The 26,736-nt window shown below is 43.2% G+C and overlaps 1 protein-coding gene across 1 annotated transcript; it reads left to right on the top strand.

Annotated features, from left to right (window-relative positions):
• Nucleotides 1-26,736, top strand: hsd17b4 (hydroxysteroid (17-beta) dehydrogenase 4). Its single transcript, XM_080853247.1, has 24 exons — nucleotides 1-179; nucleotides 965-1,018; nucleotides 1,789-1,896; nucleotides 2,255-2,314; nucleotides 2,427-2,448; nucleotides 2,657-2,703; nucleotides 3,162-3,246; nucleotides 3,738-3,925; nucleotides 4,959-5,050; nucleotides 5,344-5,368; nucleotides 7,501-7,629; nucleotides 9,406-9,470; nucleotides 11,967-12,203; nucleotides 13,321-13,372; nucleotides 13,621-13,692; nucleotides 14,058-14,161; nucleotides 14,673-14,738; nucleotides 15,748-15,817; nucleotides 21,387-21,493; nucleotides 21,786-21,872; nucleotides 23,127-23,213; nucleotides 23,462-23,600; nucleotides 25,436-25,563; nucleotides 26,041-26,736. Exons 1-24 carry the CDS (start codon nucleotides 122-124, stop codon nucleotides 26,128-26,130), a joined length of 2,172 nt encoding a protein of 723 aa, XP_080709373.1. The 5' UTR covers nucleotides 1-121; the 3' UTR covers nucleotides 26,131-26,736.

The raw sequence follows: 26,736 nt of genomic DNA, 5'->3' as shown, positions 1-26,736 counted from the left end.
TTGAAGCAAGTCCTTAGGTGAATTTGTAGAGTTCATACTGCAGTTTGTATGTTCTGTATTTACTGTATGCATTAGCTGGTCGCTTCGAGTCTTTAACCGGAATTGAAAACGACGTTTTGCCATGTCTGTGCCTTTATCGTTCGATGGGAAAGTAGTGATAGTCACTGGTGCTGGAGGAGGTAAGTTGCCGAACAGCTTGTTAACCAGCAAGCTAATGTTATTTTTCATGATGCAATGTATTGCTTCGTACAGTTATGTGCTATTTATGCTGGCCTGGGTCACAAAACAAGCGTTTAGTTGAACCGAGGTGATCTATTCCTATGTCAGTGGCCGTAATGTTCGAAATAGGTTGCATAGATGGCAAACTCCTCTCTGTCATGTGCTAATGTTAGCCAATAAGTCGGTCAAAGGTTATTTTGAAATTAAACGATGTCAGTCATCAACATCAAGCTACGGTGCACATCAGCCATTGAGGGAATCACCACCTCTTGAAATGTTGTCATAACGTACTTCATGGGATGACCTGAAGTAACTTAATTGGAACTTCCTCCTGAATACTAGAGCTAGCTCTTGAATAGATTATTCATTAGTCATAACGTCTTATCAGAAGAACTCACTGAGAACATCTTACCTTGGAGAGATACAACATTTTCAATGTCAAAGTTGTAAAATAGGCCTATCAGTTGTCGTTGTCTTACGATAAAAGTAGCTACATTACACGTAAGATTGTGGGTGCTTGGAAGATGTTCCACTGATATGTCCTACAGCATGTCCTTTACATCTGAATAAGGCTGACCGTTTATTTCTAAAAGTTTAAAGGCTGGTCAAACAAGCATAACATTTTGCATGTAATAAACATCCGCTGAAACATTAGTAAATGGGAACTAAGTAAATGCTTGTCATTTTGGGGTTCACTGTCTGTAGGCAGCTACTTAACAATCTGTTCTTCCACCTTTGGCTTCAGGGCTGGGCCGGGAATATGCTTTGGCTTTTGCAGAAAGAGGAGCTTCTGTGGTTGGTAAGTTTGTTTTGCACAAACCTATGTCCTCAGGTGAAACTCAGTACTACTGTAGTATTATAAGATTGCTCATGTGTAGTTTTCAGGACACATGACTAGCTAATTATGCTGACCTTTGCAGAAAGAGAAGTGGCAGCTCAGACACACAGAGGGGTTATTAAAGACTATTTCTAAAACCTTATTTGAGGAAACTTCAACAGAGGCCAACCTCTGAAATAGACCTGCATTAGTTAGACAGCCTATTCAGTAACACTGCAAGACTGGACTGGGATATGTATGTGCTTGTAGAATGATCAACTAAAACGATCAGAAGTGTGTGTTTTTTTTCTTCTCTTCTGGCCGTCAGCCAGTTTGCAAAGTCAGACTATGAACCTATACTGTCTGCTCTACAGCTAAGCAAAATATTTTTCATTAGCAGGTTAATGCAAATGTTTTCACTGTTCTGGATGAATAACCATCCAGCTACTACTACGTATTTATTTATTATCATTTTCAAGTCTTATTCCTTTGAAACATTCGTTAACAGTACTGTTTACTTGCCAATTAGCTTCCATTAGGAGTCAATATGTTTTCTGTGGAGTGTGATTTCTAATGTTTGTGCTAATTGGCTATTTGCTATAATGTAATGTAATAATATAATGTAGCACATCTCACATACAGAGTTTGGGTTGAAAAAGAGTTGATTGACAGGGCCACTGAGCAATGAGTAAATGCATAATGTGCACTTGAGGAGCTGACACGTCTCTCTCCCTACCCTCTCCCCCTCCCAGTGAATGACCTTGGAGGGGACATCAAGGGAGGAGGGAAGAGCTCGGCCGCAGCTGATAAAGTAGTGGAAGAGATCAAGGCCAAAGGAGGGAAGGCTGTGGCCAACTATGGTGGGTGTTTCTATTTCTGTTTGGCTATAGAGTGTGTGTGTGTGTGTGTGTGTGTAATATAGTTATGACATGTTAAGGAAGATAATTTTTCAGAGTTCACTCTAGTCTGTTTTTTCAATATCAGAAGAGAGGTTTCTTACTGTGGTGAGAACGTTCTTCATGGGTTTTTCTACAGAGCAACTAAGAGCCTCCTTAGTTGCTTTGTAGAAAAAAACCCATGAACGTTTTTTTCAGGTGTAATTGGCCCACAGAATCCTGATCAATTCAGCCTTTTTAAGGCCTCTGTAGGATATCCATAGAGCCTTGCTGGCCTGTCTGGTTGTTTTTGCCACTGAATTTGTGTCCCATTGCTCTGCAGAATCAGTAGAGGATGGAGAGAAGCTGATTCAGACTGCATTGGATGCCTTTGGTAGAATAGGTGGGTTTGTCTTCAATATTTATATTTAAATGTGTAGTTTGAAGTGGAAATACACATGCAAAGTATGTCTGTGTTGTGATTGGGATTATTTGTTGTTTTTTTCCATCCACAGATGTTGTCATAAACAACGCAGGGTGAGTATTTTTGTCTGTTTCATTTTCCCGAAAAAGGCCTAATTATTAATGTTTTTGACCCGCATGCGGCCTGCAGTGAAGTAGGAGATTGCCCTTCTTTAATTCTTTAGAAAATAAACATTTGTCTCTTTTTTATAAAAGCACAAACCAAACAGCAAACTTTTCTTTTCTCATCTGACTGCCTGGGATTGTGTGTTCTTTATTTTAGGATTCTGAGAGACAGATCGTTTGGCAGAACCAGTGACTTGGATTGGGGTAGGTGAAGGGTGCAGAGTCTGACTGCGTTTGCCTTCACATGGTCAAGAAAGTGATTTATATTAAAGTTACAGGGCAGGGTTGTCATTTCTATGTTCACACTGGGCATGAATAGCATTTTTAACTGCACACATTCTTTCTCTCAATAATTCTCTCCATGTACTTCAATGATAACTCTGATAACCACGCTGTGAAACAGTGTTTACCCACCATGGAGGAAAAGATAGTTTCTGTGAAAGAGTAGAGAATTCTTAGTTTTTGCCAAGAACAACTTCTGAGTCCATTTGAAAATACTTGCATTTGTAAGTGACTTAATCTGTACATTTGAAATCAGCGGTCACCGGCTAAAACAGGAAACCCAGCAGTGTGATGGGTGTATATCACACATCTTTTATAAGTATAGATTATCAGAAGTTTAGTGTTATATGTCATAATCAACATCAGTATTCTTTCTCCAGACCTCATCCACAAAGTCCACCTGAGAGGGTCGTTCCAGGTGACACGGGCTGCATGGGACCACATGAAAAAGCAGAAGTTTGGCAGGTAGCCTCTCTCTGGCGGGGTCCCAGAGGGGGGGGGGAGGGGTGTAATCAGTAATGTGTGGACCTTGCTGTGTGTGCTTTGTACTCGTGGCATGGTTGTATCTGAAGCCTTGCTCCAGCAGCTAAGCTATAGCAACATGTCACGCTTTTATGTTGAAAGATTCAGGGACTGATGAATGAAACTATAGTGGTATATCTGAAGTGATTAAGCTGTTTTAGATGACTCATAATATGGCATTGTTGAGTGCTTCACTTTATAGCTCATGTGTTTGATAAGAATGGGGACAAGGTTGGGATCAATGCCAGTAACTGTAGATTATGTTTTTTTGTACATTAATAATTATAGAACTGGAAGCCAGTTTCCGTTGACTCTTTTCCGTCCATGAAGACCCTGTTTGACCTGTGTACCTCCACATGGTTTAGTGTTCCAATAGCACAGCAGTCCGTGGCCTACCCTTTCACCACCTAAGCCTGCCCACTCACCCCTCCTAGGATTATCATGACGTCGTCTGCAGCCGGCATCTACGGAAACTTTGGCCAGGCCAACTACAGCGCGGCCAAGCTGGGCATGCTGGGCCTGTCCAACACGCTGGCCATCGAGGGCCAGAAGTACAACATCCACTGCAACACCATCGCCCCCACGGCCGGCTCACGCCTCACTCAGACCGTCATGCCCCCAGGTCAGTCAGTACGGCCATTGCCACACCTCCTGGAGATCCAGACGAAACCGGAACTATGTGGTCTGGCCTCCGGTCCTGCATGCCAACACAGAAACCAAATTAGGTTTTGTCTGGAGCGATTTCTGTTGTAATTTCATTTTAGATTTGTTGAGGAGTGTTTGTTTGGCTCATGGGCAAAATAAATGAGTTGGGAAGTAAGTAAATAAATTAGCATCTAAATCAGGGCGAAAGTCTATTTAAAAACGCAATGTTGTCTGGATGTTGCTGTCTAAGTGGCTATTTCAGGGGTGCTCCTAATTGTGCAGGGTGGGTTTGGGAGGTTTTGTCATCACAGTTGTAATGTGTTAGCTGACATGAAAGGCTTTTCTGACTAACCCTATATAAGTCTATAAGAGAAAAACAAACACACACACACACACACACACACACACACACACACACACTCACTTGGCTGCCTCTCACATAGGCAACAGCTCTTCTTCCGACACATTTCCACACATGCACACATCCCCTCACACCCATGCAGCTCAGCTTCGTATCCATGGCTCACCTCTGCTCTTCACACACACTCTCTTAAACCTGCTCCTTTGCTGAATAGCACAAACAGACACACACACACACACACACACACACACACACACACACACACACACACACAGTTTTTTTCCCATGTCAGAGCAGCGTGAGCCTCTGATCAACTCAAATGCTCTTCAGAGTGTGACAGTTTGCTGCTGTCATACTTATGTGGTCCTCTTACACTCTCTCTCTCTCTCTCTCTCTGACTTACTCTCTCTTTCTCTGACTCTGTCTCGCTTTAACTATCATCTCTTCCTCTCCATCTCTCTCTCTCTCTCTCTCTCTGAGTCATTCTCTCTTTCTATGACTCTCTGTCTCACTTTAACTATCATCTCTTCCTTTCCATCTCTCTCTCCCCTGGGTTATTCCTTCTCTATTGTGTGTCATTTGCTCCTTTCTTTCTTTCTCTCCCTTCCTCCATCCCTCCCTCCCTCCCTCCCTCCCTGTGCTCTCTCAGATCTGCTGGAGTCTCTGAAGGCAGAGTACGTGGCTCCTCTGGTTCTGTGGCTGTGTCACCCTGACTGCCAAGAGAATGGAGGCTTGTTTGAGGTATGCATTGTCAACGCAAACACAATCTCTCTTTCACACACACCCACACACACACACACGCTCGCACACACACACGCTCGCACACACGAATGCCCGCACACACGCTCACACACTCACACACACACACACACACACACACACACACACACACACACACACACACACACACACACACACACACACACACACACACACACAAACACTTTTGACATCACACACCAAAGTAGTTGACATGTACGGACCGTGACTGTTGGGACTGCCTGCTAACTGCTGTTGTGCTTGCTCTCTGCCAGGTGGGAGCTGGCTGGATTGGCAAACGTAAGTGTCACCTATTCTGCTATTCTTCATCATGTCCCTCTGACCTCACAGTCAGTCAGTGTCACTCATCTCAGGGTCTTGACCTCGTCTAGTAAATCCTGCAGACGGGCGTCTCTCCTCTCCCCTTGATAGAGTAACCCTAATATCTTAGAACACACAACTAGCTACACATATTTAGGACTAGTTATAAATGCCTCAGGCAACTTTAACACAGGCATACAAACACTCAGAGACAAAGCTCGAAGAGCATTCTATGCAATTTGCAAAACTATAAATACATTTCAACCCCCAATCTAAAAATGGCTAAAAATAATTGACTCTGTCATTACACAGATCCTCCTATACAGATCAGAAATTTGGGGGCCAGCTTTAATCAAAAAAATCTTGGGATAAATCCCAAATAGAAATTTTACATATGGAGCTGTGTAAAATCCTCTTACAAGTGCACAGAAGTACATCCAACCACGCCTGCAGGGCCGAATTAGGTGGTTTCCCTATGTCCCTGGCCATCACAAAAAGATCAATTAAATTCTGGATGCATTTAAAAAGTTCAGACCCCCAAAACCTAAATCATAAAGCACTGCTTGAAAACTCAACAAAACCAGACAAAGATAACCGCTTAAATTTGATTATTAACAGCAATGAAATTAGTGACACAAAACCAATACGACTAAAAGAAATCCACAACAAAAACAAAAATATCTACACTTCCCAATGGCTACAAGATGCCCAACAAAATAAGAAAATAAATTGTTACCTTAGATTAAATCGAAAACATGAATTAGCAAATTACCTGACTAAATTAAAACAACCACAAAGTCGTTACCTAACAAAATACAGATTGGCCGACCATAAACTGCAAATTAAAACTGGACGGCATAGAAGATCCTGGCAAGAAAGACACCAAAGAATTTGCTCCCACTGTGACCTCATGGAGGTCGAGGATGAGAAACATTTCCTTCTGAGGTGCACCAAATACACTCCACTGAGAAAAATGTTTTACCCTAAATTTCTTGAAAAATGTCCACAATTTGCAGGACTAGATGAAAATTCAAAAATGAGAACCCTCCTAGGTGAGGAAGAACAAACAATACAGATCGCAGCACAGTTTGTGTTAAAGTGCCACAAGCTGAGAGAAAACACATAGGTGACAGATCAGACATCCAATCCTAGTCTATATATATAAATATATATTTTAATATATATATTCTAATTGTTTTTCTTTATCATTATTTTTATTATTATCTTAATAATCTTCTGACTTATTATTATTATCATAACACTGTCTTGTTTATCTTATGTATGAATTGAATTTGTATGCTCTCTTGTCATGTCAATAAAGCTTATTTGAATTTGAATTTGAAGAGAGAGAGAGAGAAAGAGAGAGAGAGCCTCTCTGAAGGTGATCACATCACATGTGGACAGAGGAGAGAAAGAGAGAGAGCAACAGGAAAGGGAAGGATTGAAAGAAAATAACGGCAGCAAAACAGTACAGTAAATCGATGGAGACATCCTAGCATTCAACAGAGCTGAAGAGGCTCATGAAACTGACAGAGAGGGAAGCGATTGGAGACTTGAAGAAGCATGAAAGAGAATGAGAGCAGCGTGTAGGGTGTAGCGTGTAGCATGTAGCGTGTGTTGTTGTGTGTTGCAGTGCAGTGGGAGCAGACCGCGGGAGTGATGTGTGTTGTTGTGTGTTGTTGTGTGTTGATATGTGTTGTTGTGTGTTGATGCGTGTTGATGCGTGTTGATGTGTATTGTTGTGTGTTGCAGTGCGGTGGGAGCGGACCATGGGCGTTATGTGTGTTGTTGTGTGTTGTTGAGTGCTGTTGTGTGTTGATACGTGTTGTTGTGTGTTGTTGTGTGTTGTTGTGTGTTGATGCGTGTTGATGTGTGTTGTTGTGTGTTGCAGTGCGCTGGGAGCGGACCACGGGCGTTATGTGTGTTGTTGTGTGTTGTTGAGTGCTGTTGTGTGTTGATACGTGTTGTTGTGTGTTGTTGTGTGTTGATGTGTGTTGTTGTGTGTTGATGTGTGTTGTTGTGTGTTGCAGTGCGGTGGGAGCGGACCGCGGGTGTGATGTGTGTGTTGATGTGTATTGATGCGTGTTGATGTGTGTTGTTGTGTGTTGCAGTGCGCTGGGAGCGGACCGCAGGCGTGATCCTGCGTAGGAAGGACAAGCCCATCAACCCTGAGGCTGTGCGGGATCACTGGGAGCAGATCTGTGACTTCGTCGACGCCACCAAACCCGCCAACATCCAGGGTAAACCACATTCTATTCAAACTAGAACCACACCACACCACACCACACCACACCACACCACACCATACCATGTTACTAAAGCATATATAACGTGAAACCCGAGAATATAATCACACATGTAGTCACCACACCTATACTTGCGCCACATAGAACGCAGTAGTACCACCACTCTATCCCGCACGCGCTCTATGGCAGCGGCACAAAGCCCCACGCTCCAGAACAAGCCATCAACACCCCACAAGAACAACACCACAAACACTCAACAACAGCACCACAAACACTCCACAACAGCACCACAAACACTCCACAACAGCACCACAAACACTCAACAACAGCACCACAAACACTCCACAACAGCACCACAAACACTCCACAACAGCACCACAAACACTCCACAACAGCACCACAAACACTCAACAACAGCACCACAAACACTCAACAACAGCACCACAAACACTCAACAACAGCACCACAAACACTCAACAACAGCACCACAAACACTCCACAACAGCACCACAAACACTCCACAACAGCACCACAAACACTCAACAACAGCACCACAAACACTCAACAACAGCACCACAAACACTCAACAACAACACCACAAACACTCCACAACAGCACCACAAACACTCCACAACAGCACCACAAACACTCCACAACAGCACCACAAACACTCAACAACAGCACCACAAACACTCAACAACAACACCACAAACACTCAACAACAGCACCACAAACACTCAACAACAACACCACAAACACTCAACAACAGCACCACAAACACTCAACAACAGCATCACAAACACTCAACAACACCACCACAAACACTCAACAACACCACCACAAACACTCAACAACAGCACCACAAACACTCAACAACAGCACCACAAACACTCAACAACAGCACCACAAACACTCAACAACAACACCACAAACACTCAACAACAGCACCACAAACACTCAACAACAACACCACAAACACTCAACAACAGCACCACAAACACTCAACAACAGCACCACAAACACTCAACAACACCACCACAAACACTCCACAACAGCACCACAAACACTCCACAACAGCACCACAAACACTCAACAACACCACCACAAACACTCCCATACAAGTGCATCAAACCACCTGCTGTTCAGGTTTGGTTTGGGACACAAGTGTATGTCAAGAGGAATCTATTGTGTGTGTGTGTGTGTGTGTGTGTGTGTGTGTGTGTGTGTGTGTGTGTGTGAGAGAAAGAGAGAGAGAACATGCGTGTGTGTGAGAGAGGAGGAGAGAGAGAAGGAGAAAGAGAGAGACAATGTGTGTGTGTGTGTGTGTGTGTGTGTGTGAGACAGAGACAGAGAATGTGTGTGTGAGAGAGAAAGTATGTGTGAGACAGAGAGAATGTGTGAGAGAGCCTGAGGTAACACGACAAGAACAAATGATGGCAACCTTTCATCCTTCTTCTCATCCTTCCTTTCCATCTCTCTCTGTGCATCTCTCCGTCTCTCTCCCTTTCCGCGTCAGCCCCCTGGACATGTATCACATCAGAGAGAGAAAAGGAAAGAGCGAGGGAGTGAAAAGGAGGGCAAGAGAGCTAAACAGACAGAGAGAAGGATTGTGTGTCTTGAGAAGAGAGGCTTTTCATTAGCATGTCTTTGTAGTGCTCATCATCATCTGTGTTAAAGGGGGTGGGGGGGGGGAGCTCAGGATGCTCTCGTCATCGTCTGGTTAATTAGCCAAAGCGCTAATCAGCCCCCTCCCCTTATCTCCCACTGTAGAGTCTCTGCAGACGCTGGTGGAGGTGCTCTCCAGGGTAGAGACAGAGGACCGGGTACCCAGCCCTGTGAGTATACACACACATATACATACAGAACACACTTACACATTCAAGCAAACCCAATCATGTCAGAACGTCATGATAATATAACACACACACACACACACACACTCACACACACACACACACACACACACACACACACACACATACATTTACACAGTTACAAGCAAAGACTCACATACATAAAGTAATGAGTTTAGAACCTCCCTCATGACTTGTATTAAACTCACAGAAACAGAGTTGGATTCCATGCCATCATCAGTATGAAGCTGTGCGTTACGGAGAGTGGAGAACCCACTATTGTAATAGCATCCCAAGATGTCATAACGTCCCTAGAATGTAATACTTTGCAATCAAGAATGTAATAAACTCCCAACAATGAAATGAATTGTCCGAAGTGATAATAAAATAATGAAAGTTATTACATTATTGGGTTTACCTGACAATCATGTAATAACCTTTTACAGGAAACACTAAAATGTAATAATGTACTAAATAATATAATAACATACCACCAATAATGACATTTTTGGAATCCATTTTTTTGTACAAGCTCTTCTTTAGAAATAGTTATGATTAATGTGTTACGTTCATATTTTGGTATTTTTTTGGTTTTTGTTTTTCAGAGATTGTGAATACCATTTTCAGCGCTGAAGCCCAAATATGAACAGAGAATATTCTAGATCATGGCATCTGTACTAAGCCACGACTATGGCAATGATAGTTGCACTTCATACTGCCATTCTGTGTACGAGTACTCTGCCATAAATGAATGAAGAGACTTTATTCCTTCAGTATGCAGCACTGAATCAAGTTCATTGCATTTCAACATTTAAACAAACGCACTTCACTTCATTCTTCAACCACTTGTAGAAGAATAGGATGGAACTGTACAGTGAAGAAACTAATGTCAAACAACCTTTTTATTAAGAGACCTAATAAAATGGAGCACTTGTCTTTTATCATAATTTTCTGGGCATCTATATACCATTCTCAAAAGGGGGAGGGATTTTAAAGTAAAAAAATCATCTTGAATATTTCAAGATAAACAAGAAGGACTGAACTCACCTGACTGTTCTGTTTTCTCTTTCTGTCTTTTAAATGATATGATATTATTCTGATTACACTGTAGAAGCCACACTTTTATTCAAAGAAAGTGAATCTCTGTAATAATGATTAACTCACATATACTGAATTTCCCAAATGTCATTATGTTTTTGGAGAGATTGTATTACATTATTGGGCAAATGATTACATTGTCAGTTTGTATTACATTTTGGTGTTAAGGGGACATTTTGGGATGCTGCAGGTTAACCTAATAATGTCATTTCCCAAAAATGTAATTATTTAAAGACACTTTATTACATTTTAGGAGTTTATTACATTGTTGGCTTTTATTGCATTTTTGATGGACATAAATGGCAAAACTATGACGTGGTTGGGAGTTATTACATTGCATTACATTATTGGGTTCTACAGAAGGAGATATGCAGATTTCATTCTGTTGAAAGTTGCAGTGATTATTAGGAGGTTGAAATGTTCACCACATTGTCTTATAATGGTAAATAAGCATCAAACATGAGGGGAAGGTTAAGTAAGGGAAGGTTTAGTTGGAGTGTTAATTACTTGGGGTCCAAACTAAAGAGTTGCTGCAACACTGTTGTTTAATTATTAGCTACAGGAACCCTATTGTTTTTGGCAAGATTTCTTCTCATTCACAAATTAGGGGGCTCACCTGTCACAGGTGTTTTCATATTTGCTTGCCACAAGGGTGCGATATAATAAGAACATTTACATTTTGCCTCATATCTAGGTAATACTGTGGGTTAGAACACATTCTAAGTATTTTCCCACTGATTACACGAGATCTCCCATCTCATGATGCAACTTCCAACTGCCAAATTCAAAAATCAGAATTTGAAACAGAAACATGTAGTAAGGATTCTGGTCAAACACTAGCAAGCCAGCTACCTGAACGTCATGCACAATTTTGCAAACACTACGAACAGGAACAGTTCATTTGGCACTGATAAAAGTTTACTAACATGCTAACTCATGTCTTTTGGCAATATAAGTGGCAATGTGCTGTGAAAGCTTTTCCTGAATGTCCACTGGGTGTTCCCGACTACTTCATAGAATATAGCCTGGGCAGCTAGAGATAAAGACAGATGTGTTTATCTGTTCTTCACATCACCTTTTACCATCAAAATGAATGTGAATACAATTATTTCCTACAACAACATACCACTAAAAGTGGCAGATTGTTGCATAGTGTTATTATTTGAAATTTAGTGTGCTTATAATTGGACACATTTGCAGACATTTTCTGCAGTGCCAGTTGGCCCGCTCAACAAACTGGCCGCCAATAAGACAATCAAATCACAGCAGTCAGTATTTTCCAACCAGTGGACGATCTCATTGATATTGTATATCAGGTATATATTGTATATAATAGCACACCGAGGCAATGTACTGAATTTACAACCCGTCTCCTCCCAGATGGACGCGGTGGGGCAGACGCTCCCAGAGATGACCTTCAGCTACTCCCACATCCAGTGCATCCTGTACGCCCTGGGGGTGGGCATGTCCACCAAGGAGCCGGACCACCTCAAGTTCCTGTATGAGAACAACGCAGACTTCAGCGTCCTCCCCACCTTCGGGGTCATCCCCTCCCAGGCCTCCATGTTGAGTGGGGGGCTCAGCTCTGTGCCCGGCCTCAACCTGGACATGACCAGGGTGAGCTCCAAACCCTCACAGTACTGCTGCTCTCATTACACCTCACACGATACAGTCTTAATCTGGACATGACCAGGGTGAGCATGAGAGAGGCCATCACACCCTCACAGTACTGCTGCTCTCAGTATGCCTCACTCTCATTGGGCTGCAGTTAACATGAGTAAAACATCAGTCCGGTAAACCCTATACACATCACCAGCTCAGGTAACAGAGATGGTTGCACTTCATCTTTAATGTACGTGTCTATTTGTATATCAAGTGTGTCTGTTGTATGTATCACCCAAGGACAAATGTTGTGTCTGTTGAGTGTAGATTAGGTTAAGGCACTCCTGATGGGTGGGATCATTAAAGTCTTTCACAGTGCGTTCACGTTTTAAAAGTACATCACCTGTTCCAGATACTCTTCCTTGTTTCAAGGTTCCAGGTCATTCATCTCTGTACTATAAATCCTTCTCATCTTTATTGATAGTATACACAAGAAACACACCACTGGGTGATCCATAAGCGTTTAGATATAATGTGCTGTGAATGTGATAGTAAACACAAGAGATCACACCACTGGGTGATCCATAAGTGTTGTATAATGTGCTGTGAATGTGATAGTAAACACAAGAGATTACACCACTGGGTGATCCATAAGTGTTGTATAATGTGCTGTGAATGTGATAGTAAACACAAGAGATTACACCACTGGGTGATCCATAAGTGTTGTATAATGTGCTGTGAATGTGATAGTAAACACAAGAGATTACACCACTGGGTGATCCATAAGCGGTCAGATGTGCCGTGAATGTGATAGTAAACACAAGACACCACACCACTGGGTGATCCATAAGTGTTGTATAATGTGCTGTGAATGTGAAACAGCTGGGAAAAGGACCATCAAACTGCTGTGGTGGGCTGTCACTGGGGGGGTCTATGTCTGCTGGAGAGCTGCTGTAAAGCCCTGTGCTCCATATGGCCTGGGGCACCTCTGTATTGGTCTCAGTCTGGCTGGCTTGGCTGTCTGCATGTGGTGGAGTGTGCTCGTTATCACTTTCACAGGTCTTTTCTCAAGCTGTTTATCAACCTGTTTGTTTGTTTATTTGTTTGTTTGTTTGTTTGCTGGTCGCCGCAGTTGCTGCATGGGGAGCAGTATCTGGAGGTTTACAAACCAATCCCAGCTTCAGGTGGGCATCCATCTCCCTTTCCTCCGTCCTCCCTCCTTCTCTCTGCTGTTCCCTCGCTCCTCTTCAGCTCTCCTCTTCTGCCCTCGTCATTTGTGCTCTCTTCTTCCTTCTCCTGTACTCAGTGCCCTTTCCTCCCTTCTTTCATCTTCTTGTCATTCCTTTCTCCTTCCTCCATTCTAGGCTCTTTGAAGAGTTTGGTTCTTGAGTTCTTTGATTAGAATCTAACTCCATTGTTAATGCTTTTACAGGAACACTCACGTCTAGAGCATCAGTTGCTGATGTTTTGGATAAAGGATCGGGGGCAGTCATTCTGCTGGATGGTGAGTGTTCATGTCACAGAGTCTTCTCTTAAAGAGAATGGCTGAACACATATCACACAACTGATTGGGCCTCAGACAGAAAGCACAGAGTGACTTTAAGAGTAGAACAGTGGCCTCTTTTATTATTTAAAGAGCAACATCACAGACACAGACACAAAGTTAAGCAGTGTTAGGGTTGGTTTGGTGTGTGTGTGTGTGTGTGTGTGTGTGTGTGTGTGTGAGTGTGAGTGTGTGTGTGTGTGTGTTTGTGTGTGTGTGTGAGAGTGTGACTGACTGACTGAGTGATGTTGTGTATTCTGTTGTTACAGTGTGATATATGATCATCAGTAAGAATGTGTGTAATGTGTGTTGATATGTACTTGCAGTGCACACTTATAAAGACCAGGAGCTGCTGTGCTACAACCAGTTCTCCCTCTTCATCGTGGGAGCAGGGGGCTTCGGAGGGAAGAGAACATCTGATCAAGTGAAGGTAGACTCTCTCACTCTCAGTCTCACTCCATTCTCACTCTCACTCCATTCTCACTCTCACGTCTCTCCATTCTCACTCTCACTCCATTCTCACTCTCACGTCTCTCCATTCTCACTCTCACTCCATTCTCACTCTCACTCCATTCTCACTCTCACTCCATTCTCACTCCATTCTCACTCTCACTCTCACTCCATTCTCTCTCTCTCTCTCACTCTCACTCTCACTCCCATTCTCACTCCATTCTCACTCTCACTCTCACAACATTCTCACTCTTACTCTCACTCTTACTCTCACTCCATTCTCACTCTCACTTTTACTTCATTCTCTCAGTGTTCTTTCCTCTGTTTGGCTTCCTCGCACTTTTCAACATTTGGCTTTTGGCTGTAAATATTTGAGTGCCCTAAGCCAGAGAAACCAGAGCTGTGTTCTGAGCTGTGTTAGGCCTAAAGCCTGAGCTCTGTGTTATTGGTGATGATGGTGATGATGATGATGGACTGCTCTTCCTCTCCAGAGTACTGTGGATGCTCCGAACAGAGCTCCAGATGCTGTGGTGACTGATGAAACCTCCAGCAATCAGGCAAGGACCAAAAACACAAACACACACACACACTTACAGCCTCGGAGAGAAGCAGCCTTTCCTGAAAGGATTCATATATGCTTAACGAAGGGAAGCCTCTCTCCTCTCCTCTCCTCTCCTCCTGATGTGAGTGAGGTTGCACTGAGGCAGCAGCTGTGGCCAGGCCAGACATCCATCTGTGGTGGGGCTCTCTCCCTCCCTACGCTAGCTCACTGATATAGATATGGCGTCTTTAGCCGCCTTCATCACTGGCTGCTGCTTAACTTCAAGCTTCTGCTGCAGCTGTTCCACCTTCCTGTACACACAGGGTAGACGTGACCGTGTCTCCATGGACGTTAGGCTTCAGCTCATATTTTGATATGCTGTCAAATTAATGCGTTATTTATTGTGGTTAGGGTTTCAAATGGATCAATGGACGAAAAACAACAATACAATTAATTATGAGGACATAACTAGAATGCTTCAAATGTCTTTTGTGTTGTCATGTGTTGCTTTGCTCAGCAATATGGACACTGTCTGTAGTACTGCTGATGATGATGAAGAAGTCTTGAGTTAATTAAGGGGCACACATGCTGATGAAGAACTAATGAATGAACCTGATGATGATGATGATGATGAAGTCATGAGTTAATTAAGGGGCACACAATGCTGATGAAGAACTAATGAATGAACCTGATGATGATGATGATGATGAAGTCATGAGTTAATTAAGGAGCACACATGCTGATGAAGAACTAATGAATGAACCTGATGATGATGATGAAGTCATGAGTTAATTAAGGAGCACACAATGCTGATGAAGAACTAATGAATGAACCTGATGATGATGATGATCAGAAACAGATTTATGATGATGAAGTCATGAGTTAATTAAGGGGCACACATGCTGATGAAGAACTAATGAATGAACCTGATGATGATGATGATGATGAAGTCATGAGTTAATTAAGGAGCACACATGCTGATGAAGAACTAATGAATGAACCTGAATGTAATTCTGCTCCCTCAGGCGGCTCTCTACAGGCTAAGTGGGGATTGGAACCCCCTCCACATCGACCCAGATTTCGCAGCCATGGGAGGTAAGAGATCTCTCCCTCTCTCTCTCTCTGTCTCTCTCTCTGTCTCTTTCTCTCTCTCTCTCTCTCACACACTCACACACTCACGCTCACAAATGACCAGGCTAAAAGTTAAATGTTGCTAAAGGTGTAGTTTTGTGGTGTCCCTTTGATTTAAAGTAGTATTATTGATGGATATTTTCCATTCCTTTTTCATAAATATGCCCATTTGTGTTTTAATCTGGAAGCTCAGTTTAAGCAAATTGTAATGAAACATTCTTGCCATCATTCACTCACGTGGCACACAGCCCTTGGCCACTCCTTGCTCCACCAGCAGCTTGATCCAGCCGTGGGTCTGAGCGTGAGTGTGTGTGTGTGTGTGTGTGTGTGAAGGTGAGGAGCACAAGTGGGTCTGAGTGTGTACTAGTGTGTGTGTAGGTGAGCAGCACACGATGGTTTTGCATGTGGTGTGTAGGTGAAGAGCACAAGTGGGTCTGAGTGTGTGTGTGTGTGGTGTGTAGGTGAGGAGCACACGTGGGTCTGAGTGTGTATGTGTGTGTGTAGGTGAGGAGCACAAGTGCTGTGGGTCTGAGCGTGAGTGTGTGTGTGTGTGTGTGTGTGAAGGTGAGGAGCACAAGTGGGTCTGAGTGTGTACTAGTGTGTGTGTAGGTGAGCAGCACACGATGGTTTTGCATGTGGTGTGTAGGTGAAGAGCACAAGTGGGTCTGAGTGTGTGTGTGTGTGGTGTGTAGGTGAGGAGCACATGTCGGTCTGAGTGTGTATGTGTGTGTGTAGGTGAGGAGCACACGTGCTGTGGGTCTGAGTGTGTAGTGTGTGTGAGTGAGGAGCACACAATGGTTTTGCATGTGGTGTGTAGGTGAGGAACACACGTGGGTCTGAGTGTGTAGGTGAGGGGCACACGATGGTCTGAGTGTGTATGTGTGTGTGTGTTGGTGAGGAGCACATGATGGTCTTAGCATGTGTGGTGTGTAGGTGAGGAGCACAGGTGCTGTGGGTCTGAGTGTGTAGTGTGTGTGTGTAGGTGAGGAGCAAACGATGGTCTGAGTGTGTATGTGTGTGTGTAGGTGAGGAGCACACGTTGGTCTGAGTGTGTGTGTGTGGTGTGTAGGTTAGGGTTGGGCGATGTCTCGTTATTTAGCAGAAGACGATGTTTACCTTGAAACATCGTGATGGACGATGATATCGTATAAAAAAATAAATAATAATAATTAGGCCAGCATTAAATATATAATAATAATCTACTAACAACGGCAATGTAATGGTAATACGTTTAAAACTATAGGCTATATTTTGTTTTACTAATGCCCTCGTTCGCTTTGGCGCGCTGCGCGTTATAAAAAGCTGCCGTTCCATTCCTTTTGGATTCATTTCAAATGTTCAACTGAAATTCGTCAGCTGGTAACCTACCATGACGCAGGAGTTGGTTCGAAAGAAGGGCACCACTTCGCCTATTTGAAGCTTCTTTGGTTTTGAACCAGACGAGCGTGGGCTGCCTAAAGATTTAACTAAATGTGTATGTAAAATTTGCGCAACTGTGGTCCGTGCCAAAGATGGACAGACAACGAACCTACACGATCACCTGCGTGTTCACCACCCTCAACAATATTCAACGATCAACGTGCGCTCAGGGCTTGCCAAAAAAACACAACCGACCATTTCTGGGATGTTTGCGAAAAGCACTCATTATAAAACTGACAGTGACCGGTGGAAGGAGCTGACAGGTGTTGTAACTCGCTACCTAGCCAAAGAAATGGTATCGTTCAACACGGTGGAGAAGCCCACTTTCAAGGCCATGCTACACACCTTTGACAGGCAGTACGAGTTGCCAGGCCGCAAATATTTCTCGAATACGGCTGTACCAAATATGTTCAATGAGGTGAGAAGTGGCATCACAACCGAGCTGTGTCAGGTAAAATATGTGGCCTTGACAACTGTCATGTGGTCCAGCTGCAACATGATGCCATACATGTCCGTGACTGCACATTATATAAATCAAGCCTGGAGAATGCAGTCCAAATGCCTACAGACTACCTTCATGCCAGAGAGGCACTCGGCGGACAATTTGGAAGATGCTCTGCACAGCACAATGATGGAGTGGGAGATAGAGGAGAAAAAGATCGCCTGCATCACTACTGACAATGGGGCGAACATTGTCGCTGCCATCCGACAGTTGAAATGGTCATGGCTGAGCTGCTTTGGCCACAATTTGAACCTTGCCATCAACAACTCCCTGACGCAACAGAAGGCGCACACAGACCGCGCGTTTGCGGTTTGCCGAGCTGTCAACGCTGCGTTTTCCCACAGCTGGCTACGGCGCAGTGAACTTCGAAAAGCGCAGATGGAGATGAACCTCCCCGAGCATTCATTGATCACGGTAATATTTGAAGCAATTGTTACAACTTAAGACTATCATTTAAATTAAAACTAAATAAGTTATATAGCTTGTAAAATAATTAATACATTCATGAAATATACCATAGGTTAGGCCAATTTTATAAGTTTATTAAATTAATGTGCAGCTCATTGTTGGGCCAACTTAACGAATGTGGATAACTGAGTCTGTGTCTTTACTGACAGGATTGTGCCACGCGATGGGGCTCCAAACAAAAAATGGTGGAGAGAATACTGGAGCAAGCACAAGCCATTAAACGAGTGCTTGCGGAGGATAAAAGCCGCCGACCACTGCCCCAGCTGACATGGCAGGACATAAGTGTTCTCGAATCCGTGAACAAGGCGCTGAAGCCAGTGGCGGATTTTACCGACATTCTTTCCGGAGAAAACTATGTCACCGTGTCCTCCCTTGTTCCCATGCTGGGCCATCTAGAAAGCATGCTAGAGAGATGTGAGGATGATACCGAGTTGACCGCCAACCTGAAACGCGTTGTTCTGGAGCAGATGGTGCGCAGATATGAAGAGCCCACCCAGAGGATGCTGCGTAAAGCAACATTCCTTGACCCCAGGTACAGAGGCGACCACATGAGCCCCCCAGTACTTCGCTCTACAAAATACGAGCTGATCGAAGAGCTCGTGGCTGACAACACAACACAACACAAGAAGGCCCGACACATGGCGGAGAAGAGGAAGCGGGAGAAACCTCCGCAGCAGTGCCCAAAAAAAAGAAAGTGTCTTCGGGTAGCCTTTTAGGGAAGAGGGGGGCCAGAGAGTTGACGATCACTGATGAGCAAAGAGCTGAGGCAGGCAATTTGCCATCTGCAGGAAAGCGCTATCGACGGGGAAGAGGATCCACTGAAATGGTGGGCAAATAACCAGAGCAGATTTCCTTTGATGGCAAGAATCGCTAGGAAGTATCTCTGCATACACCGCGTTCCACATTATTATGCAAATGACACTTTGCTCAGATTTTCCTAAATAGTAATGCACAATCAGTCTGTATAATTTTTAAGTCATCAACTGTTAGAGTGTAATTCAAATTGTATTGAACAAACCTCCCAATGATAACAGTATTTTTTTCAAAAATAAAAAAATAAAAAACTCAAAATGCAGTGTTCCAAATTATTATGCAGAGTTTCAAAGTCTCAGAGTTTCAAGATATTTTATAGGTTTTAAAGAACTAAAAATTGTCATTTGTTGAATTTGCAGCATTAGGAGGCCATATTTACTGAAATCAAAAAAAAAATTAATCAAAAACATGTGAAGGTACATGTTAACATAGGACCCCTTCTTTGATATCAACTTCACAATTCTGGCATCCATTGAACTCATGAGTTCTTTGATTGTCTTATCAGGATGCCATTATAGCTTCCCAGAGCACCTGATTGGATGTGAACTGCCTTCCACCCACATAGATCTTTTGCTTGATGATGCTCCAAAGGTTCTCAATAGGGTTAAGGTCAGGGTAAGATTGGGGCCACACCATGAGTTTCTCTTCTTTTATGCAAAGAATACCTCTGGGGCATTGGCTGCTATAGCCAATGCCCCAAAGGTATTCTTCGCAGCATGAGATGGTGCATTGTCATGCATAAATATGACTTTGCTATGGAAGGCGCGGCTCTTCTTTCTGTACCACGGAAGAAAGTGGTCAGTCAGAAACTCTACATACTTTGCCAAGGTCATTTTCACACCGTCCAGACCCTGAAGGGGCCTACCAGCTCTCTCCCCATGATTCCGGCCCAAAACATGACTCCGCCACCTCCTTGTTGATGTCTTATTCTTGTTGGGACATGGTGGCCATTCACCAACCATCCACTACTCCATCCATCAGGACCATCAAGGGTTGCACGGCACTCATCCGTAAACAAAACAGATTGAAAGTTAGTCTTTATGTAGTCCTGAGCCCACTGCCACCTTTTTTTGCTTGTGAGCTGGGTTTAGGGGTGGCCGAATACGGTTTAAGGACACTTGCCAACCTCTTGAGCATCCTATATCCTGAAGTTCGCGAGACTCCAGAGGCACCAGCGGCTTCAAACACCTGTTTTCTGCTATTCAATGGTATTTTAGTGGCTGCTCTCTTGACCCTACGCATTTGTTTGGCAGAAATATTCCTTATCTTGCCTTTGTCTGAACAAACCCACTTGTGCTGTGAATCAGTGACAAATTTCTTCCCCGTCCGAAGATCATGCGCAATTCTTTTGGAAATATCCAATGTTGTGATACCTTTTCCAAGGTATTGCACTATTTGCCGCTTTTCAGCAGCAGAGAGATCCTTTTTCTTCCCCATTTTGCCTGAAACATGGAGCTTGCTTAATAATGTGGAACATCCTTCTTAAGTAGTTTTCCTTTGATTGGGCTCACCTGGCAAGCTAATTATCTCAGGTGTCTGAGATTGATTTCAATCATTCAATTAGCCCTGAGACACAAAACCACCCATGACTTTAATTGAAAAACAAAAAAATGAATGTTTATGATCCTTAAATCCAATTTGCATAATAATGTGGAACGCGGTGTATGCGCTACCAGCACGCCTTCTGAGAGAGTGTTTAGCACCGCGGGTAGTGTGGTCACCCCAATCCGCAGCTTATTAAAGCCAGACAAGGTGAATATGTTGGTTTTTTGGCCAGAAACATTGACATTAAATCGTTTGGAAAAAAAACTTTTTTTGTTGTTTAACTTTTAATAAACGTGTTTATATCAACACCTTCGTGTCTATTCTATTTTGTAGCCATTGCACTGAAGTTAATGCTTTCGCTTTCGCTTGAACGTAATATTTCTGGTGACAATGAGCAAGTTTCCCGACGCAGGAGCAGGCTTAGTTAACGTGAATAACATGAAATGTTTGACGTGGGAAAAACGAAGAAAAACTGTAACCTAGACCGGGGGGGCGTGGCATCACGATAATTACATCCATCGTGATGGTGGGTCAAAAATGACTTACCCTACAACCCTAGTGTAGGTGAGGAGCACACGATGGTCTGAGTGTGTATGTGTGTGTGTAGGTGAGGAGCACACAATGGTCTGAGTGTGTAGTGTGTGTGTAGGTGAGGAGCACATGATGGTCTGAGTGTGTAGTGTGTGTGTAGGTGAGGAGCACACGATGGTCTTAGCATGTGTGGTGTGTAGGTTAGGAGCACAGGTGCGGCCTGTCTTATCTCACCAGCACTGTTCAATTTCCCAGGATTCAAAGCACCCATTCTGCACGGCCTCTGTTCCTTTGGCTTTGCTGCTCGACATGTCCTGAAGCATTTCGCCGACAATGATGTCTCCAGATTCAAGGCCTTCAAGGTAACACACATGCCCTTACATCAAGCTGTCAGTCATATAGACACCCCACTCTTCTCTTCATCTTATATCAAGCTGTCAGGGTCACACACACACACACACACACACACACACACACACACACACACACACACACACACACACACACACACTCTATACTTCTTTTACATGAGAGGCCACCAAGAGTCCTCAACACTTCTAGGGTATTAGTGTTAAGACTTAGTGTATGTTTCTTTTCTTCTCTCTTTCTCTCTCTCTCTCCCCCCCTCTCTCTCTCTCTGTTTCCCTCTCTCAGGTGCGCTTTGTTAAACCAGTGCTTCCAGGACAAAGTCTGCAGACCGAAATGTGGAAGGAAGGCAATAGGATCCATCTGCAATGCAAGGTTGATGTTTTCAGCTAATGACACCGGATACTGCGTTTAGGCCCATCCTAGTGTGCATAAACACCATACTGCATTTAGGCCCATCCTAGTATGCAGAAACACCATACTGCATTTCGGCCCTTCCTAGTGTGCAGAAACACCATACTGCATTTAGGCCCATCCTAGTGTGCAGAAACACCATACTGCATTTAGGCCCATCCTAGTGTGAGCTAATGACACTCCATACTGCGTTTAGGCCCATCCTAGTGTGCAGAAACACACCATACTGCATTGAGGCCCATCCTAGTGTGCAGAAACACCATACTGCATTGAGGCCCATCCTAGTGTGCATGATGATGTGTTTCACATTTTACAATAAGGCTCCGTTTTGCCAGTTATAAATGTTAGTAACTGATTTATAAAGGGTGATTTGTTGTGTTACGAGTAGTAAGCAGTTACTTCATATTGGATGGATGGATACTTTATTAATCCAGAGGGAAATTTTAGGACATCCAGTAGCATCCAGACACAACATCCACAAATCACATCCTTTTAGGGAGAACACGTTCAAAAGGAGTGGGAATGGAACGGAAACACAAGAAGCCCCCTAAAGTCCTAAAATTTCCCTCTGGATTAATAAAGTATCCATCCATCCAAGATAAAGTTACTGCTTACTACTCATTACACAACAAATCACCATTTATTAATCAGTTACTAACATTTATAACTGTCAAAACGGAGCCTTATTGTAAAGTGTGAAACACATCATCATCTAGCAATCAGTTACAAACATTTATAACTGGCAAAATGGAGCCTTATTGTAAAGTTTTTTGGGGGGGTTGTGAGCCCCCCCCCCCCCCCCCTCCTGGGGTTTAATCTCTAGTAACAGATACAAGAATGATAGGGAGTGTGCAATTGAGCTAGTAGAGCAAGTTAAGGGATAGACAGTGGGTTGCCAAGATGGGGATCTTCCCAAATAGTGAGCGCACAGCGATGTATACAAATTGTGTTTATAACTCATTTAGAAGGGCTTATTAATGACTTACAAAGTGTTTACAACCTAATTAATAACCTATTTATAAACCATGTATAGACCATTTATAATGGAGTCTTGTTGTAAAGTGGTACCGAGATTGCTGAGGAAGGAAAAACCAAAATATTGATCGTATGTGTGCGGTAGTGCTTTTGAGGTGTGTAGCTATGCATTGGGACATGGCAGAGTAATCTAGTGGGTGTGAGTGTGGGTTTGTCAAACTGGTGTATCTGTGCCGCCAGGTGAAAGAGACAGATGCAGTGGTCTTATCTGGGGCATATGTGGATCTACATGGACCTCCAGAGGTCTCTCCCAGCACTGCTCCCAAGGTACATACACGCACGCACGCACGCACGCACGCACGCACGCACACACACACACACAGACACACACACACACACACACACACACACACACACACACACACACACACACACATGCTGATGCCATAAAGTGAACTGTAGTAAAGCAGTTACTGATCCTGATCCTGATGCTGTTGTGATGTTATTGCAGTGTTGCATTAGTGTTAGTGTAGTGCTGTTGTGATGTTAGTGTAATGCTGTTGTGATGTTTGCAGGCAGTGGAACTTCAGAGTGATCTGGTGTTTGCTGAAATTGGGCGTCGCCTTGAAACTATGGGAGCAAACCTGGTAAAGAAGGTCAATGCAGTGTTTGTTTGGGAGATTACCAAGGATGGACAGATAGCTTCACAATGGGGTGAGTCCACACACATGCACACACATGCACACACACACACACTAAGAAGAGGCCAAAGAATCTGCATACAGTGAAGGGCATTAACAAGTTATGTGAGGAAGGGGTAATGTGTACACCATGAAGTGAGTGAACATACATAAATACAAGCAAAGGATTGAAAGACAAAAGAGATTTCAAAGAAAATACATTAAAAAAAGAGAGTGTGTAAAATGTATAATAAGGATTAAAAAGGAAGCTTAAAGAGCATAGAGTGCATTTCATCAATCAGAAATCATCTTTGAACATGTTCATTAATTTGGCAGTTCAAGTGAAGATTTGAAACTGGTTATAGTTGAGGCATCTTTGATGTTGTTTGGAAGCCGTTTCAGCGTGTTTAGTTCTGACAGTAGGTGATCCTGTCATCTCAGAGGTGTAGCAGATGTGTATCTGAGGTCATTTGGTCCTGTCCCATTTAGTGACTTATAATCAAGCAGCACTGCTTTAAAAGCAATTTTGTGACCTACTGGAAGCCAATGTAAGGACTGTAAGCAGCACAACCGATCAGTAGCTATTCGCTAACAATATGCTAGCAGCTAAAACTAACGAAATCTCTTGAAATGTGCTGACTTTGACATTATGACAAACTAGTAACTCAACTGTCCTAACACAGTCAAACATCAAGCAAGTGCAACACAAGACAAAGCAAGACGGCAAATAAGATACTTACTAGTTCGGGAGACAGTAGAAAGTTGGGCGGCCACAGGCAAAACTACAGAATGAAGTTTTATGCCTATGGACCCTGGTATGGCAATGGCACGGAGGCGATACTCCATAATAAAAGTCATTGTAGTGCCCCAATTTTTTTCAAGCTGCTATTGTCAAGTTATCAGGGGATTTTGTAATTTCTGCCCAAACTTGAAAAAGGCCTTGGCCATCAACAGGGTTAAAATGGAAACAACTCAAGACGGTTCTTCAATCTTCTTTGATTTATTGTAGTCATAAATACAAAGTCTTTTTAGAGCAGTCTTTTCATAGGTTGAAAACCTTTACAAGAAACAAACACAAAATACAGCAATCGAAATTAGCATTAAACAGATCAGCAAATAATCGGAATTAACATTAAACCGATCCTAAAAAATTATCGGAATTTACTTTACACAGATCAACAGATAATCGAAATTATTATAAAACAGATCTTACCAGTAGCATCCCTGGAAATGGCCAGCAAATGAACTCCCCAATCCACAGTAAACATGTACTTTGCAAAAACTCACGAACTACCTGTATTTCCTACTTCCTGGCATTAGGACCACTTACTGTTTCAGAATAAAAGTTCGATTTGTATCTAAAACAAAAGTAAATCTAACAGCACAGCTATTTTAAGGTTAACCTGCTTATCCTAACCCTAATCCTGAAGTATAATTGTTGCATTGTGTTACTTTAAGTATTGGAGTTATGTGACGAGTTATTTTCATTTTTGTAAGAACTCTAGCAGCTGCATTTTGTACTTAAACTGAAGCTGTTTGATGATCTTTTGAGAAAGTTCTGTGAAAAAAGCATTGCAGTAGTCAACTTTGGTTGAGATAAAAGCATGAATGAGTTTTTCTAAATCATGTTTTGACATAGTTAAGATGAAAAAAAAAAAAACAGATTTGGTTAAGGGACTACACAGGACAAGGATATAGGTGTCTCCAGTGGCAACATATTACTTGAGCCACATTATCATCATAGAAGACTAGAACATGAGTAGAACATGACCTGAACATGAGTAGAACATGTAGACACAAATCAAAAGCATTTTTTTATGAAACCATTCCTCCTGGCACCCCTCCCCCTCCCCTCTGTGTGTCTCCCAGCCATCGACCTGAAGACAGGGCCTGGTTCCCTGCTCAAGGGCCCGTACAGTGGGAAGGCTGATGTCACCTTCACCGTGTCTGACCAGGACTTCATGGAGGTGGTGCAGGGCAAGATCAACCCCCAGAAGGTACCATCTCTTCTCTACCTCGACATGAATGGGTTGGGCCTGGGCCACCACCACATGTGGAGTTGTGTGTTGAATTGGGACTTAAATCTCTAAAAATGATTGCAGGATGCATAATGGATGTCACACATTCACACTCTGAGACATACACACTACAGAGCTCTCATAATTCTGCCTCTGAAATTCCTTCAAGTGAATGTAAGCGCTCCTGTCATCTGACAGACGAGAGTAAGACACCTCCTGCCTCTGTGAGCTTGTTGTGCTCATTATAAATGAGCTGTAAAACACAGAACTTGTCAGCCTCCCAAAGTGGAGCGATCAGTCAGGTTTCAGCCAGGCCGCCTGAGCCCAGACAGGAGCTCCAGGAACGGTTCTCCTTCTCTCTCTCTGTCTCTCTCTCTCTCTCCTCCTTCATCTCCTCTCTCCACCTTCATCTCCGCTCTCCTGATCATCCTCTCTTCCCTCTCCGCCCTTCCACAGGCTTTTTTCGATGGCAAACTGAAGATGCGGGGGAATATCATGCTGAGCCAAAAACTAGACATCTTGCTGAAGGATCACGCCAAGCTGTGAGGAGCTCTGTGTGGATGGGGGGCTGTGACCTCTCATTTCACCGTCCGATCAGATCTGTGTGAGAGGAAACTACATCAGCTCTGACTGCCATGGCATCACATTTTGGCACCCTCACTTGCCTCAGTTTAATTAATATAGCTCCATAAAATGAAAGTGAAGAATTGAAGACTAAAATACTGAAATCAGTGTTCTGAATCCATTCGACTGATTCAGGTGTAAGGACAGGTTAACACTTTGAACTAAATGTAGTGATTCAGTGCCTTGTTGCTGTCTTCATTAGTTGTAAGTAATTCTCAGTATTATGTTTCACTCTGTCCAAAAACATTTTGTAATAAATATATATTTTTAAATGATTGCATGGAAAGATGCCGTGGCGAGAGTGAGCGAAACTGCAAGTGTGTGGGAGCAGGTTTGTTCAGTAATGTTTCTGCTTCCATCAGAGCTAGTAGTGGACCGTGCTGCCCCTTCTGAAGTAGGCTGCTGTACGAATGTTGGCTCAACCACTTGAGTAAGAACAGAACCAAACTGTCCTCAGCCACGGACCAGATTGTTATGAGATTGGAATGAGGTAACAGAGGGCAGGGAGTTGAAGAGCATCTCTGATGA

The sequence above is a fragment of the Sprattus sprattus genome, assembly GCF_963457725.1.
Source record: "Sprattus sprattus genome assembly, chromosome: 16".
NCBI lineage: Eukaryota > Metazoa > Chordata > Actinopteri > Clupeiformes > Clupeidae > Sprattus > Sprattus sprattus.
This window is presented reverse-complemented; position numbering and strand designations above follow the sequence as displayed.

Bases quoted from the DNA above. Each gene is read 5' to 3' on its own strand.
- hsd17b4 (XM_080853247.1), top strand. From the start codon at position 122: ATGTCTGTGCCTTTATCGTTCGATGGGAAAGTAGTGATAGTCACTGGT. The intron at 2,449-2,656 runs GTGAGTATTTTT...TCTTTATTTTAG, and splicing joins GTTGTCATAAACAACGCAGG to GATTCTGAGAGACAGATCGT. The intron at 3,247-3,737 runs GTAGCCTCTCTC...CACCCCTCCTAG, and splicing joins AAAAAGCAGAAGTTTGGCAG to GATTATCATGACGTCGTCTG.